The sequence below is a fragment of the Choloepus didactylus genome, chromosome 5, assembly GCF_015220235.1.
Source record: "Choloepus didactylus isolate mChoDid1 chromosome 5, mChoDid1.pri, whole genome shotgun sequence".
NCBI classification, from domain to species: domain Eukaryota; kingdom Metazoa; phylum Chordata; class Mammalia; order Pilosa; family Megalonychidae; genus Choloepus; species Choloepus didactylus.
In genome coordinates this window covers 92,807,264-92,829,386 of record NC_051311.1, presented here as the reverse complement: position 1 = coordinate 92,829,386, position 22,123 = coordinate 92,807,264, and the positions used below count along the sequence as shown (strand labels likewise).

General features: G+C 37.5%; 1 protein-coding gene across 4 annotated transcripts in view; it reads left to right on the top strand.

The window, feature by feature from the left end:
* The window catches only part of LOC119534302 (gamma-secretase activating protein), a 120,564-nt gene that overhangs the window by 26,466 nt on the left and 71,975 nt on the right, over positions 1-22,123 (top strand). For all 4 annotated transcript variants that reach the window (XM_037836494.1, XM_037836493.1, XM_037836492.1 and 1 more), the window contains exons 6-12: positions 4,439-4,527; positions 7,981-8,050; positions 9,256-9,305; positions 11,006-11,110; positions 11,353-11,412; positions 12,318-12,361; positions 13,308-13,393. In XM_037836494.1, the coding sequence (XP_037692422.1) occupies positions 4,439-4,527; positions 7,981-8,050; positions 9,256-9,305; positions 11,006-11,110; positions 11,353-11,412; positions 12,318-12,361; positions 13,308-13,393 (504 nt within the window). The remainder of the gene's footprint in view (positions 1-4,438; positions 4,528-7,980; positions 8,051-9,255; positions 9,306-11,005; positions 11,111-11,352; positions 11,413-12,317; positions 12,362-13,307; positions 13,394-22,123) is intronic.

Genomic DNA, 22,123 nt, shown 5'->3' with positions numbered 1-22,123 from the left:
TTTAACCGTTTTTAAGTGTAAAATTCAGTGGCATTAATTATATTTACAATGTTGTGTTACTATCAACGCCGTCCATCACCAAAACTTTTTAATCAGCCAAAACAGAAACTCTCTACCCATGCAATAACTTCCCCTTCCTCCAGCCTCTGGTAACCTCTAGTCTACTTTCTGTCTCTATGAATTTGCTTATTCTAAATATTTCGTATATGTGGAATCATACAATATTTGTCCTTTTGTATCTGGCTTATTTCATTCAGCATAATGTTTTCAAGTTGCATCCATGTTGGGGCCTGTATCACAACTTCAGCAATGTGGATTTTGAGCAGAGGAGTGATCTGACTTACTTATAAAAGGATCGCTGTAGCTGCTATCTGGAAAATAGACTGCAGGAGGGCAGGGGGCAAAACAGGGAAACTAGGTGGAAGGCTATTGCAATATTCTACTGTCTTGGATCAGGAAGGAGCAAGAGAGAAGTGGTTGTATTTGAATATATTTTGAGGATAGACTTGTCAGGATTGGCTGGTGGATTGGAGTGTGAGAGGAGAGAAGTCCAGGATGATTCACTACAAGTTTCTGTCCAGAGCAACTGTGTGTGTGTGTGTTGATGAGAGGAGTAGGAGAGAAGAATTCAGTTTGAGATGCCTGTTAGACATCCTTGTGAGATGTCAGGTATGTAGCTGGATATAAGTCATAAGTTCAAGTTGGAGGTTGGGGCTTGAGATATACATTTGGGAGTCATCCGTATATGGCATTTCGAGCAGAGGAGTGATTGTTTTGTTCAGCTTAGATTTCAGAACAACGTAACCAGCAAGCATTATAAAGTTGTCTTTTGGACAAATATTTTGGAAAGGTTTATTTTATCTGTCCATGATTGACCTCATAAGCTATTTGGTTATGAAATGTGGTTTGCCTGTAGATGTTGTTTAAGACTCTGCTGCCTAAAATGAGCTTATTTCCATTGCAGATAGACAAACTGTGGTTTCATACAAATGAGACTGGGTTTCTCAGTCCACATAGTTTAAAATACAGGTTTTTTTTTTTTTGTTTTTTTTTTTTAATCAACAACACCTCCCTTCCCGGTTGTGACCATGGCAGAATTAATGTCTTGTTTAAAAAATAGTCTTCCAAGGAAGCCAAGCCCAGGCTGCCCCCTTCACTCTTCCCTGTCACTAGGCACAGCAGGTCCCTACTGGGCAGCAGTTGGGGGGACCACATGTGCTGAGCCCCCAGTGCTACTGAGGCTCTCCAGAGCTCCCATGTGCCTCTGTAGACAGTAAAGTGCTACGGATGCTCCATGCATCCAGGGTTTATTTCAAGATTCCAATAACCAGAGCTCCCTCAGAACCAGGCCCTACCAGACTTCCCTAACCTTGTCACAGTTTCACAATATGCACTTTACGTGCTGCAGACCAGGTTCTTTTCCCCACCTCGACCCTCCCTGTGTCATGTCTATCCCTGTACTTTTGATTCTTTTGTCTCTACCTCCTGTGATATCCATATCTTGCCTAATCCATTCTTTCCCCTCAGTGATGTCCTCTTAATGGGTATCTACATTCATATCTTGATTCTCAAAAAAATGGTTTTCTTTTTTAAAAATACACTGACATAATTGAGTGTGGTGCTGATATTTAGCCAGGAGGGCTAAGAAAGCAATGTCTTGGTTTTGATTCTGATTTTGATTCCTTTCATCCTGTTGCCATCCTAGCTCCGTGTCAGTTAGTAGTTTGCTCCTGCGTCTTGTGGCGATGCCCAGATCAATTCCTTCTAGAAAATCTGAAAAGTTGTTTGCACAGACTTCTTATGCTTTGAAGCTACACTTATTTAAAGTTCAGACCGAGAAGTTCCAGTGATATCATGAATTTCATTCTTCTATCATCCATTATTTTTGTTTTTGTATACAAGAAAATAGAAATCCATTCTTTAAATTCTTAATACAAGTTTAGCACTTCATACAATCCTGGTATTTTGTGGCTGAAAGTGATTGTAGAAATAATTTAGTCCTGTAGTTTTTAAAAATTTTATTTGTAAAATAACAAGGCATTGGGGCCTAGAAAAGCTTGGTGATTTGCTGAAAATTATGTACTAGGTTAGTTAAAGAGCTTAAATTATAAATTATGTCTCCAGAGTCCCAATCCAGAGTGCTTCCTGCTACCCTGTTAAAGCACATAATATATTATTAAGAGATTCTTGTTTGTAAACATTTATTCTTATCATTATGCTACTTGCTATTAGTTGTGTCTCTTCTGTACTGGAGAAGGGAAAAAATAGTGTAGGAAAGTGATTTCTGCCCTTAGATTCTTTCATTTTAGAAATAAGAGAATTTAGGCCATAGCTGGATATCTTATTTGGATACAAATTCATGCTAAAAAGACCTCTAAACTGCAGTTGATTCCTTATTTTCTCACTGAGAAGATACTCCCCCATCAGAACAAATTTTTTTTTCCATTTGGAAAACATGAACTTTTTTTTTTTTTTTAAATTCAATTCAGTTTTATTGAAATACATTCACGTACCATACAATCATCCATGGTATACAATCCACTGTCCACAGGAATACATAAACTTTTAGAGGAGGAGATAAAATAGTCAAACATCAGCTTGTACTATTTGATATATTAATTTAGTTATACACATTTAAAATAACATAAAGTAACATTAATATTGAATATTGCTTTTTTCCTCATTCTCATGCTCCACAAAACTTTTCTATCCTATTTCTCTCCGAGTCTCTTTGACATCAGTGTCTTTCTTATACCTAAGCCATTTTTTGAGTCATCAAGTAGATTCCCAAAGCACCCTATCCTTACCTCTGTCCCAATACTGGAAATATAGCCCTTTGAACTGACATATGATTTGGTCACTAGGACTTTTATCCTGAGTCCACAAGTACCAATTTATGAGAAGACATTTGATGTTCATTTGTTCTATAGTTGTATATTTGTGATTACATATAATAACCATTCGCTGTCTTGCTTTTTCAAATAATCTTTAAAAGGCATGATTACAGAGATTTTCAGTCTTTGCATTTGTATCCCAGAAATGATTGTTTACATTCTTTGCACACCTCTTTCTTTCCCTTTCTCTTTTACTTTTAATAAAGCAATGCTGTTATGTTACTTTCTTAAATATTGAAACCTGTCATTGATTCAACTTCAGGCTGCTGTGCCACCCCAAATTGTACATTATTATTATTCAAAGCAAAGCCATTAAGAGAGCAGCTGATAAGTCTTAATAAGAACTCAGATATAAGGCAACTCCCCCTCTTTTCTCAGGTTTAATCTTGGTGGGGTGCTTGACTTAAATTTGGATATCTATGGTAACCTCATTCTAGCCCATGTCTGTGGACTTCCTCCTAATTGCTATCTTTTATAACATTTGCTCGGATGGTTCATTGAGGAAATACGGGTCTCTATCAGTGCAACTCCACCACTGTTCTTGAGGGGAAAGCACGCCCATGTGCTACTGATAGGTGCTGTCAACCACAACATGTTCATGCATCAGAAATATCTTTATATTTTTATATGCAAACAAGATCTGCCATTGTGCTGCAGAATTGGAGTGACCCTGAATTGAGTTTTGTTTAGACTTAGAAGCCAAGAGGGCCTGGGAAGCTATGCTAAAAATGGCTGAGAAACGAGCAGGAACTGGTTCCTCATTCCATGTGCACTGACTTCTCTCTTGTGCTGTTTTCTTTGTCTATTTTGGGTTTTAAGAAGGGTCAAAGTAAATTTAATGAAAATTTATTTGTGGAATCAGTAATATAGTAGGTAATACATTTACATTTTCAAAGATCAGACCTATGTGGATGCCAAGCATATGTTGCCCCTCACATTTTTAACTTCTTAACTTTCAACTTCTCTAACTTCTTGGGAGCTGATACGAAATAGCTACACAAATCTATACAGGCCCTATTTGCAAATCTTAGAATCATGATAATTTAGGGGTTAAATGATACCCATTAAAATCCAGTTTGTCAGGCACTCTTGTATGTTGCTGGTGAGAGCACAAATTAATGTTACCTTCTGCCTCAGAAGCCACTCTGTTTTAAATGTGATGTTTTTCTGTGAACTAAAGAATTTTTATGAACCTGAAATTTGTGTCTCCCCTACCCTGTACCCTGTCTGCTGTTGCTTTCAGGGCTGATTTCCTTGTTTATACTTGCTTTTCTTGAGCAAACTCAGGGGTGTGGAAGGCGGGTCTTTGCTAGGTTGATCGCTCTTTTGGTGTCCTGGAGTAACCACACATCACCGAAGAGTGGGACTGGGAATAGGATTACAGTTTAAATCACCTCAAGGGATTTTATGAGGATGGCAGAATTGTTTTATTAGTTTGTAGTTAACAGAATCAGATTTACCAGAAATTCTTCTCCCTACTTATTTTGGAAAGATAACGTGGGATATTCTAATTTTCATTACTAAAATCCTCCTTTTCTTTGTAGGATCAAAGTGCTTAACTTTGTTAGTGGAAATACACCCTGTTGACAATGTAAAGGTTTTAAAAGCTGTGGATAGCCATATTTGGGTACAGGTAAGTCTGTCGTTTATCACTTACCTCATTAATCAAAATGCATGAAACCTAGAGGTAATGGTGTTTACAAAGCACTTTCACACACATGATTACATTTAATCCTCAAAGCAATCCTGTAGATGATAGGGCTAGAATTATCAGCTTTTCCTTTGCCAACATTTAAAACAATAATTCAAACTTAGCTTTCTGACTCTGATGGCCATAATATAATGTTTTTGCATGATAAAATAGGAAATATCAAACACATTTAAGATGAGTTAGAAACTTGTTAATGTACTCACATGGTTAATAGATTAAATATGTATGATTAAATGATTTAATTAAATACTGAATTTATCAACTCCATGAATTGATACAGAAGCACACTGTGTGTACAATGCAGGTAGGCCAGATACAAGTTCACATGGTGCCTCCGCATAATTTCTGTGCATCTAATTTCATATTTTGCTATGGGATCAGCATATCATTTCTTTTGGTCCACCTGAAATCACCTTGTGTAACCTGAAGTATCTGCTGCTTCCTTTCCCCACCCATCCCCAGCTTTGAGGCCACGGGTCTCCCTCCACCGGTGAGTGTTAGAGGAGAGATTGTCTCTCATCTGCCCCAGCTCCTCCACCATCAGCCAGTCTTCCAGTGACCGGCTCTCCCACACTCCTGGCTCGACAGCTTACCCCTGCTCGCTTCCAAACAGGGCCTGGCCTGGAGCTCCCAAGCTGCATCCTTGTCCCCTAGGAAGGCACACGTCTACACTGTCATCAGTGCGGAGTGACAGAACATTCTTCCCTTTTCTGGCCTACTCATTTGGCTTCCTTAGCATCAATGCCCAGGGCTATATAGGTAATTGAAGTGTTACTGAAAGGTTGGGAAACTAAAAGAAATTAAGCATAGGAAGGGTAAATGTTTTTTAAAAATCCATGACACATGACTGCATCCATAGGCCAAGAGAAAAGTCCACAAATAAAGTAAAACTTCTGCTTATCCTGAGGATCCCTCTCAGTTCCTAGCTCTACTTCCTGGCCTTCCTTTATATGCTACTGGTAGGAGAAACTCCTTCTCCAAACCTCCATCCTTGGCAAATTCTCACCTTCTGTCTCTCTCCCCAACTTTAAGGAAATGCCATCTACTATGGACTGAGTTTGGTTCTGCTCTGGAATCTATCTCCTTTTTCTTACCAAAATGTCCATGGTAGTTCACGTCCCTAAGTCTGCGTGTTCAGTTGTGACCACCTTTCTGTAGAAACTTTAGCAGGTTAGCGCTGGGTGGGGTTTAGATCCTGTCTGGTTTGAGAGTTCCTCCTCAGTATGAGGTGCACACATACACACACACACTCACTCTCACATACCTCTGCACGTTTGTACTGCATACCTCCTGTGCCAGTTTGGATAGATTTTGTCTCCCAAAAAGCCATGTTCTTCAATGGAATCTTGTGGGGGCAGATTTATTAGTCTTTTGACTAGGGTGGAACCTTTTGATTGAGTATTTCCATGGAGATGTGACTCACCCAACTTTTGATTAGATTATTTCCATGGAGGTGTGGCCCCACCCATTCACTGGAGTATTGGAGAGAGAAGCTAACCATGGACACAGACCAAGATGCTTGCTGATGCTTGGAGATGCTTGGAGATGCAGACAGAAAGATGTTTGGAGATGCTAGGCCCTGGAACACCTCCCAAAGACAAATATTAATTCTTTGTTAGAAGACTAATATTTTTGAAACAAAACATTTCTTTAAATACAGCATAATAAGTATAGATTCCTACTCACAGCCAAAAGAACAGGTTGCATGCTTTTGTAGAGCTATATCAGAAACCTACCTATTTATTTTCTGACTTCCAAGCCTTGCTCCAGGGCTACTTCATAATCCAAAGGAAAACAACAGCAGCAGCAACCCAAATGGGACTTTTAAAGAGCCATATTCTCACTGCCACACAAAGACCAGGCAGAAGTTTAGAGGTTTGCAATTACAAACATTTTTTCCCTTCGCAAACATTTAAAACAATAATTCAAACTTAGCTCTTCTGACTCTGATGGCCATGATATGCCTGATAATAATATGTTTTTACATGATAATATAGCAAATATTAAAACACATTTAAGATGAGTTAGAAACTTGTTAATTTAATGTATTCACATGGTTAATAGATTAAATATGTATGATTAAATGATTTAATTAAACACTGATTTTTTCTACTCCTTTCTCTAGCTCACCTTCCTAAGAAGGCATCTCTGCCTACCTCTGTAAACCCTGGAGGTCATATCATCTCTGTAGGAGTATCTCCTTATTTTGAGGCACTGAGGGTTTACTCTTCCATTATATATGCCATGTCACTCACCTTTGCTTCTCCTCAACTCCAGTATACAAAGTATCCTGTTTCATGTGTACAGTTTCACAAACTATGAAATAAGTTCTATGTTATTTTGTAGTTACAGTCTTCTGCATTGCTATCTATTTTATAATTTTGAGACTATTGATTTGAAGAATGGTTTATAATAAAACGTTTTATTTTCCAATTCTAAAAGGCAAATGACTACAAACAGTTTTTAAAAATTGACCAGTGCTAGTTCCAAATTATCATTATGAAAAGTTAGGACATCAGGTAACATATTGTGTCAAAATTTTTTTCAGGTTTAGAGAGACTGTTAACCGTCAAATTGCTTAACCCCTTTGATGATGAAAGAATTGAGTCACTGGAGTCATCCTATTTGCCTTTGACACCAGCGTTCCCTTATTACCACAGCTGATAGGGTCGGGTCTGGTTTTAAAAAGTAGGTGCCTTGAGTTGCTTGCTGCCTGATTTGACCTGTAGCAGATGCAAATATGGCTGGCATATATGGGACAGTACAGGGAAGGAGCAGTGGGTTGGGTCGAGCTTTTTCTTCCCAGTGGCAGTCATTCTATGCTCTGGGGCTTGTAACTCTTCAACCATATGCCACACCATGACTCACTGTCCTTTCTCGGAAAGTCCCTGGTTATGTTGTGCTTTGTTGAATGTGGGACTTTGGAAGTTGTAGTTGAAAGTGCGTTTGCTTGGCTCTCAAATTAAATACTAGATTTATTTGCACAACAAATATATTGATCTCTCATTTTGTGTGTGTGCGTGAAATAGAACATTCTGTATAAATGTTATTTACATTGCAATTGGCATCAGTGTTGCGTGTTCCAAATAGGAAGGACCATCCCTAGAAAACAGCTTAAACCTTAGTCTTACTGTTCAAATTATGATAGTGGTGTACCCAAGATGAATTTTCCCTGGGAAAACTGAGCTCCCGAAAGTTTCCTTTTCCTGCTTGCTTCAGTCTGTAATGTGTGTGTGTGCATATGATTTCCCTAAACTATTCCATGGTTCTCAGTGCCTTCTATGGTATGTCATAGTACAGTGATCAGACACAATTTTTGAACTATTTGTACAAGAAAACTAGTTGCTTAGGATTTTGATTAATTTCCTTTTACAGTTCCTCTACCCACATGTTGAAAGTCATCCTCTTCCAGAGAGCCATCTCTTACTGATTTCAGAAGAGAAATGTAAGTATATCTTTAAATAGTTTATGGAGACTTACTGAATGGGGCATGGTCTCTTAGGGAAATGTGGGACATAATTGAATCTTTTAGATGTCTGCTTGCCAGTGCTGAGGATCCACTGACCTTTGATGTACATTTCAGGTGAAAGCCTCCTATGGAAGGACTTTTCCTTTGGTTCACACATATTATTCTCTCAGACTCTGCTCAATTTCTTCATCTTGGAATGAAAGGCTCCTGCATATGTAGATTTCCAGATTTTTCACATGGTAGGATATGTGTAGAGCAGTTATGTAGCTTATTTCCCCTATTTTTAGTCCATCTTTCCTTGGGATGTCTGTCACAGTGAATAACAGTAACACATGGAGAGAGGCTTGGAGGGAGAGAAGGGAAGGCATAAGTAGCTGGAATTCCGTGACAGGACTTGAGGACACCTACTAACTTGGTCAAATTCAGAAGAGGCAAATAAGATTGGGACATAAAAGATTATGTGCTTCCAAAATGCTTTTAAGTTTGGGGAAAAGATGAACAAAATCACTGGTGGAACTTATCTAGTGAGCTGTCTTTCATGTTAGAAGATGAAACTGTCAGTTGATAGCTGGAAGGACAAACCTGAGGGCTTAGGTTTGTGTTCAGTCCCTATTCTTGCCCATTTGTCTGTCTCACATTTTTTTTTTAAGTAGAAACAGCAGAAGGTAAGTATGGCTTAATCTAACTTGCTTACAGATAGGAAGGAACCACCTACAATTGACTTGAGATGTTTAGGGTTTTGTTAGTGTGAAATTGACCCTTGTAAGAACATCTCCACAAATTACCTTGTATAATGAGTTTTCTATCTGCTATGTTCATACAAATAGGTGTTTGGTATTTGGATATAAGGTAAACCCTGCCACATGGACCCATCTTTCTAAGACAGATGGAAAGACAAATGCATGTTGAGAGACCCCAGGGGAGCAGAGTATTGAAAGCTTCATGTATTGTTGATTTTGAAGAGTGGAGTAAATATTGGACTTGAAATAAACTGTAAAGGGTGGGAATGTGGAGAAAGGTTGTTTTATATGAACTTTCACTGTGGGATTACTGTCTGTGATAGTGTTGTTTTGCATCCAGTTATTCTGCATTGCTTTTATAAAAATTTGTTTGCAACTATTAGGTAAAAGAATTACTCATGTTTTTCATGAAGGATAAATTATCTTTCTGTTTTTTTAAAGATATTGAACAGTTTCATATCCAAGTCATCCATGAAGATGGAAATAAAGTGGTAAAGTCTTGAAATTAGTTTTGCTTCAGAGGTTTTGTCCACAAAGAGCTACATTCTAGACTGTTGAAGATAGATTAATGATTTATTGATACATAACATTTTCTTTCTTTTATGTCTTTCAAATTGTAGACATGCTTGTCTTAATATGTGAAACAATACAAAGAAATATGAAGGAGTAGATTTCTCCTTCATTTCTACCCCATCCCTCAATTTCAGTCTTCCATGTTAACTAATAATAATAGCTTGTGTGAGTCTTTCTGCACCTTTTACCTCATACTTGCAGACATATACAAGATTAGCTGCACATATAATAGGGTTCAATTGTTTTTACCAAAATAGAATCATTAACTATACATTATTATGTCACTTTTGTTTTTGTTTTTTACTTACTATAACAGGGATACTCCTATAGGTTATTAATTTTTTCCTAATTTTGTATGCACATATTTATATACACACATATAAAGAAATTTAATCATAACATATTTGCTGGGGTTCAATAGTTCCTTTTCTTTTTTTGCTTGTTTTCCACTTCTCCCTTTCCTTTTCACCTTTAACTTTGGTTTACAGTCTTGTATGTATCCTCTCATACCTTTCTCCCCACTTATATGATTTCCCACTCTTACCCCTGACACAGAGAGGGGTTTGTGTGTTATTATTTACTCTTTTCTGGCTCAACTTTGTGGAATTACCTATAGGTCAATTAGAATCAGTTTAATTTTCTTTAGATGTACATAACAGTTCCTGGTATGGATGCACAGTTTTGCAACCACCATAGATAGACATTCACTTGATTGCAAGTCTTTTGTTTGTTTGTTTGCAATGAGGGTTTTAGATCTATAGCCTTACATACTGGTACATATATTTCTTTGGGCTAAATTCCCAAAGATGGATTGTTGGGCTAATGGGCATATGCATTTTAAAATGTCAACAGATTTTGCTAGGTTGTTCTCCAAAAAGCTTTTAGCAATTCACAGTTTTTTAAGCAAAGTACATGAGTAAACTTTTCCTCTATCCCTACCAAAAATTGGTGTATTTTTTAATGTTTCCAATTTGATAGGTATAATTAATATCTTATTATTATTTTAGTCTGTATTTCCTTTTTTATATTAATGAGTTTGAACATATTTTCCTATGTTTTTTGGCCATTTGAGTTTGTTTTTCTGAAAATTGCTTAGTTATGTCCTTGTCTATTTTTCTATTAGGAGATATCTGTTATCTCCTAGTAGAGATATTATCTCCTAATAGAGAGATTATCCCCTAATAGAAATATCTCCTAATAGAGATATCTATTAGATAGCTTGGAGCTATAGGTGGCAAAGGCCTCTTGCCTGATCTGACAGAGCAGATTATGTCCAGATCAGGGAGTTCTGAATCTCCTATTAACACAGCTATTGATTTGTGGTAGGTGTGACCTCACCCTCAATAGTCCCAACCAGTCTTTAAATTAGGAACAAAAATTAAATAATACATTATAGGATGTCTGGGAAAAGCAGTAACAAAATGATACCTCAAAACTTTTCTAAAAAGACCTTGTGTGTGTGTGTGTGTATGTGTGTGTGTTGGGGGAGATGGCATACTGCTGAAAATAAATATTTACATGTATTATAAAGATAGAAAATGTGAAATAATAATGAATTCCAGATATGCTATGTCTTTTAAAGTAGTTATTTATGTTTTAAAAACTTTTGCCTCTTTAGATGATTAAAAATAATGGCCATCTCCCAAGAGACAGAGTAGCCGAGGATTTTGTTTGGGCTCAGTGGGATATGTCAGAGCAGAGACTATACTACATTGACCTGAAGGTAAAAATTAGCCTACTGGCCCTCCTTTCTATAAGAACATTTGATTTTGATATTATACTGTAATTTATTTATCGCTGCATTTTCATTTGGTGGGTGGCAGTCAATGAAGGTTTGGTAAAAATAATGCAAATGTTTTCATTACTGTTTGCTTCTTGGCTGCTTCCTTTTCTCTCTCTCTCTTCCTTTACTAGTGTTTTTGTTGACTTTTTGATATGCTCTTTATTCTAATTGTTTTCTTTTAGAAATCAAGGAGTCTCTTAAAATGCATCCAGTTTTATGCTGATGAGAACTTTGAATTAATGGTAAGTCCAGAGAACTTTGACTTGATGGTAAGTCCAGGTGTACAGAAAATTTTATGACTTCGCCTCTTTGTAGGAGAGTTGTTATAAACAAAATTTTAGCTTCTTGATGATGTGTCAGTCACTTTTATGAACAATTAAAATAGTTCTTGCTATCTGAGGGCTTCAACTCTAAAACAAATGCAATTAATATATGTGATTAGGAGAGCACAGACAGGGAATCTGTACACTAACTGAATGCTTAGCATTAAGAAACAAGTGTAAGTGTGGAGTTAGTAGAAGGCAATAGGTGTGGTCTGTAGTCGGATTATAGTGAGAATTGTAGATTTGAGAATAAGATTAAAAGCTAATGAGGGGGTATGTTTTCATTAGTAAAAACCTAGTATCACTCCTGGAAAAGCTATTTGGAATGCTAGCCTTGTAAGGAGGAGTTACTAGTATCTTAATCTGTGATAGACGGTGTGTTATGATTCCTCTTGACAAGGACTAATGTTGAATAACAAATTTAGATTGGTGTCATGCCATTACAAGGATTACATTTACCCCTGCATCCATTTTTGGCCCACCCACACGAGCCCTTTCCTTAAAGACTCCTAGTCTTCCTTACATGGTCATCTGTGTCTCAGAAAAGGCTCCCTACAGCTTCCAATTGGCTTGTTATATAACAAGTTTATGATTTTCAAAACTAAGGCAAGTTTCCAACTATTAGCCTTTTAAGAAATAAATATACATCAATGTATATAAACTCCAGTGGACTTTCTGTGCTGTGGATTTGGGGGAGAACCTCTGAAGATCATGATGGACTCTTCATCATTCAGCAAGCACAGCTTTGTCAGACTTGCTATGGTTTTCAGAACTATCATCACTTAATTATTGTAATTTTTTTGTTTTCTTCTGATTTTTGGCAGTTTGAAGCACCCTTGGACATATCATTAAGTGACTCAGGATTTAAGTAGGTGATTTATAGATTGAGTTTGTTTGGTTTTTTTTTTTGCAAATAATCATGCGGGCAAAATGATTATATTTATACCTTACCTTGTGCAGAAAAGATGATTTGAAATTCTATATGTGTGTGTGTATCTTCTTTTATATTTTGTTGTTAATAGGGAATATAAACAACATTATCAAGCATGAACACGGGCTTTTGCATGTAGGGCAATTGTATAGATCTTCTTAGCCATTTCTTTCTGTAGGGCACCCCATTCATTTTGATCTGTGGAAGTGTTCTTCTCATTTTGATTCTATAAAAGGATTCCATGAGTCAGAGAAAGTTACATTTAGAACCAAACATCAAAACTCTTTCATTTTTGCCATCAAAGAGGATGCCACAGGTCAATCCACTTGCAGTTCAGCTGAGTCTGTTGCCTTACTTTGTACTATTTTCCTTTTTGCACAAAAGGCAAAGAATTTCTTTTTTGTTTGGATTACTTTACATGTAGTAAAAACATGAGACACTTTTGAAGAAATAAACACACAGGTGTCAGTGCACAGAATAAATGAAAGTCTTCTTGAATTAGAGTAATGCTAAATCCTAAACTAATCCTTTATATACTCCACTAGCCTTATGCCATCATATACGAACACTCAGTTGTGCTTCTTTTGAAACATAATATATGTATTATACTTTAAGTCAGAAAAAAGTTATAAAATGTAAGTTCAAAGTAATGTTTTTCTTTCTATTGCCAGGGCCACACCATTTATGCCCCATGTATTTATACAAAAATAACTATTTTTGACTGTTTTATAGAATTTCTTACCATAATAAACATGTTATCTACTTAAATTTCTCAAGGTTAAGTCCCTGCTTCTATGACTATATTATGGTGGTTACTCACATCCTTTGTTAGGGAATGTATTTTTAAATGCACTCAACAATTTCTTATCCTTTATGTTCTTAGGCTTGTCAACTTTGGATGTGATAATCTTCAAGACCAAGAGAAATTATCCACACACTTGACTCTGTGTGTTTTTACCAACCATACAGGTAGAAACAGAGTTGTATTCCTCAATTTATTCAACTATACTTGAGTTCTATACTCATTTTCATCATTGTTTATTTATATAGATTCTGAAAATGAAATAGAGCCACATTCTTACATAAGTTCTGTGGATTTTCATATATCAAATTATCTTCTCTACAATAATTTTATATATCTGTTTTCCTTATAAAAGAAGCCACAGTCAACAAGATTATTGTTCTAGTAGTTAGCAATTGTATTATTGTTCTAATAGAGGACATGGATTCATGTATAATCAGTCTACATTTTCTCATTGCCATCTTTTAATAAATGGCATTATGTGGATAATTTTGGTGTCATGCTTACACAGCATGTTTGGGTGTAAACTCATGTATTCAGCCTCAAAAGTCATGCTATGACTTATTGATCTAACAATCAAAGTCTGACAAGAGGTTGGTATTGAATAATATTAGTTCTGTCCCTTAATATCTTTTTAGTGTAGGAAGGGAGATGAGGAAAAAAATTAATACCAGAAAATGAGAGTACAGGAGTATGATTATCTCCAATGAATCTGGTGGAAAAACTGCTCATTAACCTTAATAGCCATCTAAATAATCAGCTCTAATTAAATCTAATAGCCATCTTTAACTCCTAACTTGAGTGAATATTTACTACTTTAATTGAGTAACACTCAGATTTAAATAATATTTCATTAACACCAAATTGTGTGCTGTTCTTTCAAGCAGCCAACAATTATTGATCACCTACTGTATGCTAGGTATTGTGGATACAATGATGAACAAAACTGACCCAATCTTTTTTTGCTATAGAGATTACAATTTGGTGTGGATTTTAGACATTAGATAAGCTTTCATGTATGTATTTATTATTTTTTTATTTATTTTTATTTTATTTTTTTTATCTTTTTTTTAATCATCATTTTATTGAGATATATTCACATACCACGCAGTCATACAAAACAAATCGTACTTTCGATTGTTTACAGTACCATTACATAGTTGTACCTTCATCACCTAAATCAATCCCTGACACCTTCATTAGCACACACACAAAAATAACAAGAATAATAATTAGAGTGAAAAAGAGCAATTGAAGTAAAAAAGAACACTGGGTACCTTTGTCTGTTTGTTTCCTTCCCCTATTTTTCTACACATCCATCCATAAACTAGACAAAGTGGAGTGTGGTCCTTATGGCTTTCCCAATCCCATTGTCACCCCTCATAAGCTACATTTTTATACAACTGTCTTCGAGATTCATGGGTTCTGGGTTGTAGTTTGATAGTTTCAGGTATCCACCACCAGCTACCCCAATTCTTTAGAACCTAAAAAGGGTTGTCTAAAGTGTGCGTAAGAGTGCCCACCAGAGTGACCTCTCGGCTCGTTTTGGAATCTCTCTGCCACTGAAGCTTATTTCATTTCCTTTCACATCCCCCTTTTGGTCAAGAAGATGTTCTCCATCCCACGATGCCGGGTCTACATTCCTCCCCGGGAGTCATATTCCACGTTGCCAGGGAGATTCACTCCCCTGGGTGTCTGATCCCACGTAGTGGGGAGGGCAGTGATTTCACCTTTCAAGTTGGCTTAGCCAGAGAGAGAGGGCCACATCTGAGCAACAAAGAGGCATTCAGGAGGAGACTCTTAGGCACAAATATAGGGAGGCCTAGCCTCTCCTTTGCAGCAACCGTCTTCCCAAGGGTAAAACGTATGGTAGAGGGCTCAACCCATCAAACCACCAGTCCCCTATGTCTGTGGTCATGTTAGCAACCATGGAGGTGGGGTAGGCGAATACCCCTGCATTCTCCACAGGCTCCTCAAGGGGGCACTACATCTTTTTATTTTTCCTTGTTTTTCTTTCTTTTTTTTTTTTTAACTTTCCCTTCTTTTTTAAATCAACTGTATGAAAAAAAAAGTTAAAAAGAAAACAAACATACAAGAAAAGAACATTTCAAAGAGACCATAACAAGGGAGTAAGAAAAAGACAACTAACCTAAGATAACTGCTTAACTTCCAACATGTTCCTACTTTACCCCAAGAAAGTTACATAATATAGCAACCTTTCTGTGAACTTGTTCCTACTATATCCATCAGAAATTAACAGACCATAGTCATTTCTGGGCATCCCCAGAACGTTAAATAGCTTATCTGTTCTTCTTGGATTATTGTTGCCCCTTCCTTAATTGCTCTCTACTGCTAGTTCCCCTATATTCTACATTATAAACCATTTGTTTTACATTTTTCAAAGTTCACATTAGTGGTAGCATATAATATTTCTCTTTTTGTGCCTGGCTTATTTCACTCAGCATTATGTCTTCAGGGTTCATTCATGTGGTCATATGTTTCACGAGATCGTTCCTTCTTACTGCCGCGTAGTATTCCATCGTGTGTATATACGACATTTTATTTATCCACTCATCTGTTGAAGGACATTTGGGTTGTTTCCATCTCTTGGCAATTGTGAATAATGCTGCTATGAACACTGGCGTGCAGATATCTGTTCGTGTCACTGCTTTCCGATCTTCCGGGTATATACCGAGAAGTGCAATCGCTGGATCGAATGGTAGCTCTATATCTAGTTTTCTAAGGAACTGCCAGACTGACTTCCAGAGTGGCTGAACCATTATACAGTCCCACCAACAATGAATAAGAGTTCCAGTTTCTCCACATCCCCTCCAGCATTTGTAGTTTCCTGTTTGTTTAATGGTAGCCATTCTAACCGGTGTTAGATGGTATCTCATTGTGGTTTTGATTTGCATCTCTCTAATAGCTAGTGAAGCTGAACATTTTTTCATGTGTTTCTTGGCCATTTGTATTTCCTCTTCAGAGAACTGTCTTTTCATATCTTTTGCCCATTTTATAATTGGGCTGTCTGTACTATTGTCATTGAGTTGTAGGATTTCTTTGTATATGCAAGATATCAGTCTTTTGTCAGATACATGGTTTCCAAAAATTTTTTCCCATTGAGTTGGCTGCCTCTTTACCTTTTTGAGAAATTCCTTTGAGGTGCAGAAACTTCTAAGCTTGAGGAGTTCCCATTTATCTATTTTCTCTTTTGTTGCTTGTGCTTTGGATGTAAAGTCTAGGAAGTGGCTGCCTAATACAAGGTCTTGAAGATGTTTTCCTACATTATCTTCTAGGAGTTTTATGGTACTTTCTTTTATATTGAGATCTTTGGTCCATTTTGAGTTAATTTTTGTGTAGGGGGTGAGGTAGGGGTCCTCTTTCATTCTTTTGGATATGGATATTCAACTCTCCCAGCCCCATTTGTTGAAAAGACCATTATGACTCAGTTCAGTGACTTTGGGGGCCTTATCAAAGATCAGTCGGCCATAGATCTGAGGGTCTATCTCCGAATTCTCAATTCGATTCCATTGATCTATATGTCTATCTTTGTGCCAGTACCATGCTGTTTTGGCAACTGTGGCTTTATAATAAGCTTCAAAGTCAGGGAGTGTAAGTCCTCCCACTTCGTTTTTCTTTTTTAGAGTGTCTTTAGCAATTCGAGGCATCTTCCCTTTCCAAATAAATTTGATAACTAGCTTTTCCAAGTCTGCAAAGTAGGTTGTTGGAATTTTGATTGGGATTGCATTGAATCTGTAGATGAGTTTGGGTAGAATTGACATCTTAATGACATTTAGCCTTCCTATCCATGAACATGGAATATTTTTCCATCTTTTAAGGTCCCCTTCTATTTCTTTAGTAGAGTTATGTAGTTTTCTTTGTATAGGTCTTTTACATCTTTGGTTAAGTTTATTCCTAGGTACTTGATTTTTTTAGTTGCTATTGAAAATGGTATCTTTTTCTTGAGTGTCTCTTCAGTTTGTTCATTTCTAGCATATAGAAACATTATTGACTTATGTGCATTAACCTTGTATCCCGCTACTTTGCTAAATTTGTTTATTAGCTCTAGTAGCTGTATCGTCGATTTCTCAGGGTTTTCTAGATATAAGATCATATCATCTGCAAACAATGACAGTTTTACTTCTTCTTTTCCAATTTGGATGCCTTTTATTTCTTTGTCTTGCCGAATTGCCCTGGCTAGCACTTCCAGCACAATGTTGAATAACAGTGGTGACAGCGGGCATCCTTGTCTTGTTCCTGATCTTAGAGGGAAGGCTTTCAGTCTCTCACCATTGAGTACTATGCTGACTGTGGGTTTTTCATATATGCTCTTTATCATGTTGAGGAAGTTTCCTTCAATTCCTACCTTTTGAAGTGTTTTTATCAAAAAGGGATGTTGGATTTTGTCAAATGCTTTTTCAGCATCTATTGAGATGATCAATTGATTTTTCCCTTTCGAGTTTTTAATGTGTTGTAATACATTGATTGTTTTTCTTATGTTGAACCATCCTTGCATGCCTGGAATGAACCCCACTTGGTCATGGTGTATGATTTTTTTAATGTGTCTTTGGATTCGATTTGCAAGTATTTTGTTGAGGATTTTTGCATCTATATTCATTAGGGAGATTGGCCGGTAGTTTTCCTTTTTTGTAGCATCTTTGCCTGGTTTTGGTATTAGATTGATGTTAGCTTCATAAAATGAGTTAGGTAGTGTTCCATTTTTTTCAATGTTTTGAAAGAGTTTGAGTAAGATTGGTGTCAGTTCTTTCTGGAAAGTTTGGTAGAATTCCCCTGTGAAGCTATCTAGCCCTGGGCATTTATTTGTGGGAAGATTTTTGATGACTAATTGGATCTCTTTGCTTGTGATAGGTTGGTTGAGGTCTTCTATTTCTTCTCTGGTCAGTCTAGGTTGTTCATATGTTTCCAGGAAATTGTCCATTTCTTCTACATTATCCAGTTTGTTGCCATACATTTGTTCATAATATCCTCTTATAATTTTTTTAATTTCTTCAGGATCTGCAGTTATGTCACCTTTTTCATTCATTATTTTGTTTATATGGGTCTTCTCTCTTTTTGATTTTGTCAGTCTAGCTAGGGGCTTGTCAATCTCGTTGATCTTCTCAAAGAACCAACTTTTGGTGATATTTATCCTCTCTATTGTTTTTTTGTTCTCTATGTCATTTATTTCTGCTTTAATCCTTGTTATTTCTTTTCTTGTACTTGGTTTAGGATTGGTTTGCTGTTCGTTTTCTAGCTTCTTCAGTTGATCCATTAGTTCTTTGATTTTGGCTCTTTCTTCCTTTTTAACATATGCGTTTAGTGCTATAAATTTCCCCCTTAGCACTGCTTTTGCTGCATCCCATAGGTTTTGGTATGTTGTGTTCTCATTTTCATTCGTCTCTATATATTTAGCAATTTCTCTTGCTATTTCTTCTTTAACCCACTGATTGTTTAGAGTGTGTTGTTTAACCTCCAGGTATTTGTGAATTTTCTAAGTCTCTGATGGTTATTGACTTCTAATTGTATTCCATTGTGGTCAGAGAATGTGCTTTGAATAATTTCAATCTTTTTAAATTTATTGAGGCTTGTTTTATGTCCCAGCATATGATCTATTCTGGAGAAAGTTCCTCTGAGCACTAGAAAAGTATGTGTATCCTGGTGATTTGGGATTGTAATGTCCTGTATATGTCTGTTAAATCTAATTCATTTATCAGATTGCTTTAGGTTTTCAATTTCCTTAGTTGGTCTTCTGTCTGGTTGATCTATCTATAGAAGAGAGTGATGTGTTGAAGTCTCCCACAATTATTGTGGAAACATCAATTGCTTCCTTTAGTTTTGCCAGTGTTTCTCTCATGTATTTTGTGGCACCTTGATTGGGTGCATAGACATTTACGATTGTTATTTCTTCTTGCTGAATTGCCCCTCTTATTAGTATGTAGTGGCCTTCTTTGTCTCTCAAAACATCCCTGCATTTGAAGTCTATTTTATCTGAGATTAATATTGCTACACCTGCTTTCTTTTGGCTGTAGCTTGCATGAAATATTTTTTTCCATCCTCTCACTTTCAGTTTCTTTGTGTCCCTGTGTCTAAGATGAGTCTGTTGTATGCAACATATTGATGGTTCATTTTTTTTGATCCATTCTATGAATCTATATCTTTTAATTGGGGAGTTTAATCCATTTACATTCAACGTTATAACCGTGAAGGCATTTCTTGAATCAGGCCATCTTATCCTTTGGTTTATGTTTGCCATATTTTTCCCTCTCTCTATTAATATCCTTTATTGTACCCATACCAAATCTCTTTAGTACTGAACCTGTTCTCCAAGTCTCCTCTGTCCTGTCTTTGTTTCTCTGTCTGTAGGGCTCCCTTTAGTATCTCCAGTAGGGCAGGTCTCTTGTTAGCAAATTCTCTCAGCATTTGTTTGTCTGTGAAAAATTTAAGCTCTCCCTCAAATTTGAAGGAGAGCTTTGCCTGGATAAAGTATTCTTGGCTGGAAATTTTTGTCACTCAGAATTTTAAATATATCGTGCCACTGCCTTCTTTCCTCCATGGTGGCTGCTGAGTAGTCACTACTTAGTCTTATGCTGTTTCCTTTGTATGTGGTGAATTGCTTTTCTCTTGCTGCTTTCAGAACTTGCTCCTTCTCTTCTATGTTTGACAGTGTGATCAGTATATGTCTCGGAGTGGGTTTATTTGGATTTATTCTATTTGGAGTTCGCTGAGCATTTATGATTTGTGTATTTATGTTGTTTAGAAGATTTGGGAAGTTTTCCCCAACAATTTCTTTGAATACTCTTCCTAGACCTTTACCCTTTTCTTCCCCTTCTGGGACACCAATGAGTCTTATATTTGGACGTTTCATATTATCTATCATATCCCTGAGGTCCATTTCTATTTTTTCAATTTTTTTCCCCATTCTTTCTTTTATGCTTTCATTTTCCATTCTGTCATCTTCGCGGTCACTGATTCGTTGTTCAACTTCCTCTAGTCTTGTACTATGAGTGTCCAGAATCTTTTTAATTTGGTCAGCAGTTTCTTTAATTTCCATAAGATCATCCATTTTTTTATTTAGTCTTGCAATGTCTTCTTTATGCTCTTCTAGAGTCTTCTTGATTTCCTTTATCTCCCGTACTATGGTCTCATTGTTCATCTTTAGTTCTTTGAGTAGCTGCTCTAGGTGCTGTGTCTCTTCTGTCTTTTGATTTGGGTGCTTGGGCTTGGGTTATCCATGTCGTCTGGTTTTTTCATATGCTTTATAATTTTCTGTTGTTTTTGGCCTTGTGGCATTTGCTGAACTTGATAGGGTTTTTTTATGGTTTGTAGACCAATTGAAGTCCTTATCTCTAATTTATCAGATCTACAGCTTCGTGGAGTACACTTTCTCTAACTAACCAGCAGGTGGCGTCCACGAGCCACCTGTTCTCCACAAGCCAGTTCTCCCCTGCTTAGCCTTTTTGGTGAGTGGGGGAGTGAGTCTTGTGGGGCCCAATTGGTGTACCAAGCTTGCATGTGTAGTTGGTGTTTCCTGCCCTGTATGTGGGGCGTGTTTCTGGGCAGTCGGGGTGGGGGGTGGCCCTAACAATCAAATCTCCGTGATGATCCTAGAATTTTAAAGCTGCTGCAACAGTCTAATCCTTCAGTTCAGTCCTGCCACAGTTTGTCTCTGCCACTGACCCACAAGTCCTTGGTATTGGCGTATGGCTCCTGAGACTTGCAAGTGGGCCCCTCTTCCAGGCTGTGCACCCCAGGTCCTCTGTTGAGGGATGACTGTGCTATGTCACAGGTGAGTGCCATCCCCCCAGGGCAGTTCTGGGCTGCTGGGCTGTGTAGGGAGGCTCCCAGTCTGCTGAAATGATGGCTGAATGGGGCTTTGTTAATTCACACGCTCCACCTTCCCAACTCTGGGACAATCAGCTGAGGTTGCAGGGAAGGCTAATGTCCACGCCCAGTTTTGTGGTGTGTGCCTGTTATTTGAAGCACTTCCGTCACACTGGGTTGTCTGGGGCAGCTCTGGGCTATGGGGCTGGCGATGGGCAGGAGTGTTTCCTGTCCACCAGGATGGTGGCTGTGGGCGGACACCCCCGTTTTCTTGGGAAGTTGTGGTGTTTAGTGACTTTTCTCAGCCACTGGATTATTGCGTTTTGTCTCAGAGCTCTCTTAGTTCTGCTCTTGACTTGACGTGCCCAAATTGCAATTCTTTGAAGCTTTCTGTATTGGGAGATTTCACTGATCTCAGCAGTTCGACATTTTCATGAGTGTTGTATGAAGTATGCCCAAAGACAGATTGCTCTGTGGTGTCCAGTCCACGCAGTTCCTGGCTTTCTACCTACTTTCCTGGAGGAGTAACTAAAACTTTCATGTATGTATTTAAAAAGAATCATAATAAATGAGAGGTGTGGTGGATTGAGTTGTGTACCCCAGTTTGGACATATTCTTGGTATTGGTCCACATTCTGATAGATGTGGACTCATTGTAAATAAGATTTCTTCAGGATGTTGCTTCAGTTCAGGTGTACTTCAGCTGAATCAGGTTGGGCTTTAATCTGGACTACTGGAGTCCCTCAGAAGCAGAGTGAAAGTCAGGGAGAGAGAAGCCACAGGGAGCGGCCAGGAGGTGGAAATCAATGGACTGGAAGAGAAAGGAGAAGATTCTGCCGTGTGCATTGCCATGTAACAGAAAAGCCAAGGAACCCTGCAGATTACTAGGCAGCCAGAAGACACCAATCCCAGGAGGAAGTGAAACGTCTAGCTTCTGAAACTGTGAGCCAATAAATTTCTGTTGTTAAGTCAACCCATTGTATGGTATTTGATTTAGCAATTAGGAAACTAAGACGGTTTTTGGTACTGGCAATTGAATGCTGCTATTGCAAATATCTAAAAATGTGGAAATAGCTT